The sequence below is a fragment of the Notothenia rossii genome (assembly GCF_949606895.1).
Source record: "Notothenia rossii genome assembly, chromosome: 3".
Taxonomy (NCBI): Eukaryota; Metazoa; Chordata; class Actinopteri; order Perciformes; family Nototheniidae; genus Notothenia; species Notothenia rossii.
In genome coordinates, this window is record NC_136901.1 from 27,091,240 (window position 1) to 27,098,664 (window position 7,425).

Below are 7,425 nucleotides of genomic sequence, written 5' to 3' on the forward strand. Positions count from 1 at the left end.
ACTGTTGTTTTGTTCATTTGTCATTCTTTGCTTCAGAAAACCTTAGCCTTACCTACAATTATACAACAGAATATTAGCTTGCACATAGTTCAACAAATAATTAATTTACTTTTTATATTCTTTATGTGCTTTATTAACAACTTCTATGAATAAATAAAGACTAAAACCCATTCTTTATAGGACTATTTGAATAGAAAACATTTTCCCCAGTAGGTTGCACAGATGCTTTAATAACATGAATGTTGTTTTTGTTCCATCCACAATTTGTTCAGGCAATAACAGGCCAAAATGTCTGCCATAAAAAATGGCTAGATTATATGAATTCCGATATCAATTGAATAGCTGTCTAGACATGTTGTATTACTTTAGTGTCACCTTGTGGTTAATTTAAGAAATGATTTACACCATGGTGGGAAGCAAAATAGGTCTAGGAATTGTTGGTCATGATAAAGAGTACAGTCTATACCTGCTTTATATGAGAAAGGCCCAGAGATAAATGATATTATGATTTTGCACTGTATACAAAGAAAAATCTACCAACACTAATTTGATTGAAACTTCATGAATTGAACCAAAACATGTTTTGTTAAAACATGATTTAATATTATAAATTAAAAGGGATACGTATTATTGTAATAATTCACGCCTGTTATCGTTGTATTTGTATGTGTAATCTCACTTCCAATTATTATTTTAAAATTGAAAAAAAGGAGATGCGCGGTATTTTCTATAAAGTCCATCCTATTGGCCAACTATGATGGATTACGGCACCGAACTTGATTCTGATTGGCCTTATGAATCTGCTTGAGTTTTTGATTTGACAAACTACGTTTGGGGGCGGTCTCTCCTATTGGTCTTTACAGCATTACGGCTCGGCGCTGATTGGTTGGATTGACGGGTTGTAGAGTCCGGCAAAGTGTCGAACTGGGGACTGAAGTGAAGAGGAAGTACTTTTTAAATTGTAAATAAAGAACATGATACTTTAACGTTGTGCAGCGGAGCAGAGGGAGAAGGTGAGTGAGGGGTCCGGAGAAGGGAAGACTTTCTGTTTCTAACAGCTCCGCCTGCCTGCTTGATAACGTTACTTGTTAATCCGTGTACAGTTGGAGGATGGAGGCAGATTTAGGCGATGCTTCATTGGGATTAATGTCATCTAAACGCTGTTCCTACGAATAGAGGGAATATGTGCCGATAAATGAACTTCAACAGTCAGACAGTGTGATGAGCAGACAGTCTGTCCCTCGCTGTGGTTTCAATCGTTAGCTAGTGTTGCACTTGACTTCACTGTGCTTTAACTGCCACTAATTCGATATAAAAATGCAAAGAGGAGTCTCGGTTAATTTATTGTGGGTTGTAGGTAAATGGACAGGCAGTTTTGAATGGTTTAGGCTCATTTCTGGTCTTTATTTTTACTGTAAATACCTCCGTCGATTTAATGTCTCTTACTGTATGACATCACGGAAGCTGCCAGTGGTCAAGTTATGGAAATGGTACTTCCGGTAATGCTACAAAATAAAGGTCCTATTAATGTAAAACGCAACATGTTGAAGGACATACCTTCATGTTATTTCATTTGTAATATGTTTTTTACAAAGCACTCATAGTGAACTGTAAGATAAGTTATCTGTTTTTGCTTTTTAACAAACAAAACCGGCTCATTTCCGGTCTTTCTCTGTTTTGTGCGTTGTTATCTGGCTTGACAGATACGGGAGCGTTAGTGCGATGTCCCATTGTTTTAAAAAAATATTTTCATTTATCAGCTACAATTCAGTTGACAAGTTGGTCTTTCACCGAAATAATAATACGAGTCATCCCTTTATCTGCTTTCTGTGCTCTTTGTTGTGGTTTACAGTAAACTGTTTACTATTACCCTATTACTATAACCCAGCTGCAGCATTGTTACTTATCAACTAATAATCTGGAGATGAATCGATAAGGAAAACATCTATAAATCCCGCCATACAACAGTGTCAGTGTGTGGAAGGCAGTTGTGATTTCTATCACCATTATTCAACTAAAATGCAAACGTATAAAAGTCTGAATGAGTTAGCCAGTGTATAAAAGGACCATCAGTCCACCAGAGATGGCTGACTTTTAAACTTGTGTGTGTGTGCATGTTTCTCAGTCTGCCATGCCAGCCCAGCCCCCTGAGAGGGAACCGGAGGAGGAGATGGAGGCGGAAGGAGAGTCACAACTCCCTGAGGCCAACGGAGAGGTGGAGCGCCCACGAGAGGACGGAAGAGGAGTTGGAGACGGAGAGGAGACCATGGAGGAGAGCGCCGAGGACAGGGACAGCGACTTGGAGGATAGTGAGGAAGAGGAAGAAGAGGAGGAAGAGGAGAGTTCAGGTAAGATCCAGGTGCTCTGCTAAAGTGCTCCATGAGTAAATGCACTGTTTCTCACTTGATATGTCTTCCTATGTTAAGAGATGGACGATGAAGACTGTGAGCGGAGGAGAGGAGAATGTCTAGATGAGATGATGGATCTGGAAAAGCAATTTCAGGAGCTAAAGGATAAGTAAGTTGTCCCTCTGGTGTGAAATAATCCGTCATATGAAGGATGGACAGAAGAAAAAAACGACTCCTATGTGATGGCAGGTTGTTTCGAGAGCGGCAGAATCAGATTAAGGTGAAGCTGGATGAGGTTCTGACAGGAAAGGCTGGAGAATACCGAGAACCTCTGGTAGCTCTGCAGGAGAGCATGCAGATACGAACTCAAGTGGCCGGTACGTCAAACACACAAAGAAAACTAAATTATGATGAGCAGTGATTTCTCTCTCATTGTTTACACTGCAAGCCGCTTGGACCAAGGATCCAATTTTTGATCTCTGTGTTATAATCGATAAATGGTAACTTTGTCAAAAAAATTCTAAAAGTATCCTCTCTGTCTTTAACTGCAGGAGTGTACAGAGAGCTGTGTCTGCAGGTGATCAAACACAAGAACGAGTGTGAACTACAAGGAGCAAAGCAGCACCTGGAGGTAACACACACACAAAGATAATATACTACACACATACACTTTAGCCAATGTTATTGAACAAACTTGGTACGTATTTGTGTATGATTGTGTGCTACAGAGTGAGCGGTCACTGCTGTTAGATGCCATGAAGTCTGAACTGCTGGAGAAGATCAGAAGACTGGAGGAGGACAGACAGAATACAGACCTCACCTCAGGTACAAATCAGTATCTTTCACTGCCGTCTGAGGACTGTTTGCTGTTCCCCTATCTACATTTTTCTAGACTGTACCTACAATTACAACTAAATCTATTTCGGCTTCAATACATCTAGTAAATGACTTTAATCATGCTCATACATTTCATTTGCATTCCATCAAGAAGTCATTACTTTTAGAACTTTAGAAAGATGAAAAAATAAATCTGAATACATTATGCTAAGTCTGTGTACTAAATGATGGTTAATTCATTAATTTAAGTTTGTTTTCATGTATACAGCCCATGATCACACATTTGCCTCAAGGAGCCTATTTCGTCTGAATAAATCAATCTAACAGTGAGATGAGTTTAGTAATGGACGTTTTATTTGTCTCATTCCAGAGTGGAGTGATGAGACGAGGGGCAAGAAGTGTAAAAGAAAGAACCTGCTGGGCCGGTCGGAGCGAAAAAAAAAAGTTACTCTGGTTTCAGGTAAAACTTCTTCTCTCATATTTATATGACTTTATGTCTTTTTGTAGTTTGTGATTTGATCCAACACCTCTCTGTCTCACAGGGCCTTTCATCGTCTACATGTTGAGGGAAATCGACATCCTTGAAGACTGGAATGCTATCAAGAAGGTACAAAAAGAGAAGCTGCTCTTCCATTTCTCCGCGTTTGGCATTACACAAAATAACAATGATTTAAGACCTTAATGTCACAACATTGAGCCACACACAGCAGCTACATGTATTGTTTCTGTGTGCTTTTCAGGCAACGGCAGCACTGACACCACTAAAAATGAAATTAGAAAGTAAGTCTTCCTGACACTTCCTAATTAAACATATTTAGCTTAATTGGTAAAAAAAAGATGCAACAGGATAACAATATTCATACTGTTTAGATTTCTTTCCTGTAAGCCCTTCTAATTTCTCTCTTACAGAGCGGTGATGAAGGAGGATCGAATTGAAGACCCGGGCAAAGAAACCAAACCAGACACACACACACACACACACACACACACACACACACACACACACACACACACACACACACACACACACACACACACACACACACACACACACACACACACACACACACACACACACACACACACACACACACACACACCACCCCCCCCCCCACACACACACACACACACACACACACACACACACACACACACTCAGTGACTTCCACTAATTGTTACAGTTTTGTCTCATTAAGACCCAGAAGATTGTTGTGTTGTTTAATCTGTCTTTGAACCCACTGACCAACCCCGACTAATTGTTTTTATCAATTGCTATTTAAAATAAATTCTTAATGATATGAAAACCATGTATTTATAGACCGATTTATAATGGTGATTAAAATTGTAATCTTTTGTGACACAAAGTTTTACGTGTTCTTGTGATTGTTTCCTGCTCCAGGTTTTATGAATGCACGCACACACTATATATACTCTTCAGAAAAGGTTTGACATTTTAGAATATGGCTTAAATCCGAGAATTAAGTAAGAAGGTGGATGTACTTGTGTCTGTACGCTAAATAAGAAGCATTGAATGTCAACAGATACACTTGTTCACCCCATAACCCCGATCTTCAATACAACGAAACACTACATTTATAGCACTTGGCAGAATAAAACAGCCAAGGAAGACAACACAGATGTATTAATTATATATACCCTATATTTTACAAAACACTAATGCTAGGCCAGTGGTTGTTGACAATAGTTTCTTGTGACCAATAGTGGGTCAAGTACATTAACTTATGTTATCATTGTGTGATGCATTTCCATATTTGTTGGCACAATACCAACTATAGATGTGTTATTAATAATATAAACTCTTGACTTCACTTTAATATAAAAGGTTTTGGTTTGTTTTCAATATTGTAATGCCAACAAAGCCAAATAATATGATAAATGTGGGGGAAACTTCTGAAGCAATTGGAGTCAGGACTCAAAGAGAGACACGATGGAGAGCTGGAGCTTTGATGGCAAACACTGACGGTTTATTTGGAGCTTCGGCCGGAGAATTCACAAGACATGTCACGGGCCACGTTTTGACCACAGGGTTGAGATGCCACAATAAATTCTCAAGAACTCTCCTGTAGTTCCAGGTTTTAACTAGTTCAGAGTGTAATAATCAACATTCTTCAATAGATAGACTAAACAGCTGAGGACACTGAATCACAGTTGTCGCTTATGGCTCGGGGTCATCTACACCCCGAGAAGAATGTGTTCCAGGTGTCCAACAACAATAACTATCTCTGACGGAGAGTTGCCCGGTCATAAACTGGTAACAACAACAAAATGCTAGGGCATCCCAATGAGCCCATCCTTATGGGAGATAACGGCTGCTCAAGGTTGGGCATCTGCGTCAGAGGGCGAAGGAGGACATGCAGGGCAAATTATTCCCCAACAATAAAAAATAACATATTCATTTATTCAGCAAACTCATATAGCCATTATTTTCTATGATAAAGTACCGAAATAAAAAAAAATTGCTGTGGCACTCACCTGTATGAAGTCCTCCTCTCTGCTCCAGAGTTATCTGCTCTGCTCCTTTATTCTCAGTACATTATACAACCAGTCCTCTGCACTTTTCAGATAAATGAAAAGGTTTAACGAGGTTCTGCAGATCCACCATGAATGCACCCGTTGGTGACATCCAGGTGTGTTTGATCTCGTTCACATAGCGTGCTACCGCGTGCTATGCGGGCGGTGCATTATTATGACCGTTTCTTACACTGTTTTGCTTTATACTCTTCTCTTACTGACTTGTTTTTAGCCAAAGCTCTGTAAACCGTGATAGAGATACTTTCAATCATAAACACGGCTGTAATTAAAGTCTACCTTTGCTCCATACCGGATGTGTAACGAGATAAATGTTAGCTATCAACTTTTGCAACAGTTATCTGCTGCCCCTAGTGGCCAAACATGTTATTGGTTTGAACCATAGGTTTAAACGTTTCAACCTTATATATACAGTCTATGGTTTAAACGGTTTAAATATTCACACTGACTAGCTAGGTCAAAACTAGAGATTCAAAGCACTAGTTTGCCTTTTTTACTGACAGGAAAATGTGGATGGATAGGGGAATAACAATTACAAATGTATGGAACTTAAAATTAAATACAAATAAACCACATTAACTTGAGAATGTAAACCATAGGCCTACAAGGTGAACAAAAACGCTGACTAGTTCTTCGTTTTTTCAGTAGGGCCTGGCTCATTTTGTGGCATCTGCAGGCAGTGGCAAGTACTTCCGGCATCTGCCACCGAGGCCACTACTCCGTGGCATCTGTGGCGAGTACTTCCGGCATATGCCACAGATGCCACAACTTGCCGAGGCATCTGCCGCTGCTCAACGGGAGTTGCCACAAGCCACAAGATGCCAGAGTAAGAGAAGGTTTACTGTAGCTGCCACTCGCCTTCCGTGGCAAATGCTGCTATTTAAACCCGTATTTATCGTGTAAAATGTCGCTGTTTAGGCATGACTTTATCGAACTGATCTGTACACAGACAGGACTGATGTGCGATCTCTATTTTTCAAAAAGATTATACATTATCATTTCTATTCAATTTTACTCGGAGCATGGTTTGCTGAAATAAACAAACGTGCTATATTTATGATTAAATATTGGCGAGTGAGGGTTGCAAAGCCCTTGGCAATTGTCGCTTCTTGAGGGGAGTTTCCACTGCTTGCTACGATAAACCAGGTGTATTATGACTAGTAAAGACAAATAATTAACAAATAAATATCTGTATTGACACAGCAACGTGTACACTAGTGTTATTAGACTTGGCTACAGACTTAGGGCAGCTGTAACTGAACAGACACATTGGAATAACCTATGGATTAACTTCAGCAGCGTTTTTATCGTTTTAATGTCATTGAAGACCACTTTTGACCAGACTACGACACAGGTGAGCCATGTTAGCGTTTTTAGCTAACTAACGCCATATGTTTTGATGTATGTTCTTGTTATTATCTCCGAGAGTTCGTATAATTGAGTGATAATGAAGGGTACCCCTCGATTCTGTGTCACCTTACGATGTGAAACGATGTGTTGGATGTGCAGCAAAGATAAATAATAAGGTTTTGTGAGTGAATTTCGGTGCTGTCATCTGTTAACATTTTTCGCTCTTTGCTAGTTCAGAGGCTCAGCGTTAGCATTGTGGGTTTTTTTTTGATTTTTTTTTTTAAATGATCAGTTAGATGAATTTCTTCCCGTTACATGGATATATAACATTCAGAGTTTA

General features: G+C 39.5%; 1 protein-coding gene across 2 annotated transcripts; it reads left to right on the top strand.

Moving 5' to 3' along the window:
- Nucleotides 1-857: 857 nt before the first annotated feature.
- brms1 (BRMS1 transcriptional repressor and anoikis regulator) lies at nt 858-4,549 on the top strand. Of its 2 annotated transcripts, XM_079672593.1 has the most exons (10): nt 858-1,013; nt 2,126-2,348; nt 2,427-2,517; nt 2,598-2,725; nt 2,900-2,979; nt 3,077-3,173; nt 3,556-3,645; nt 3,728-3,792; nt 3,926-3,965; nt 4,095-4,549. In XM_079672593.1, exons 2-10 carry the CDS (start codon nt 2,132-2,134, stop codon nt 4,100-4,102), a joined length of 816 nt encoding a protein of 271 aa, XP_079528719.1. In that variant the 5' UTR covers nt 858-1,013; nt 2,126-2,131; the 3' UTR covers nt 4,103-4,549. The 2 variants fall into 2 exon arrangements, with proteins under 2 accessions (XP_079528719.1, XP_079528720.1); XM_079672594.1 differs by lacking the exon at nt 3,926-3,965.
- The last annotated feature ends 2,876 nt before the right edge of the window (nt 4,550-7,425 follow it).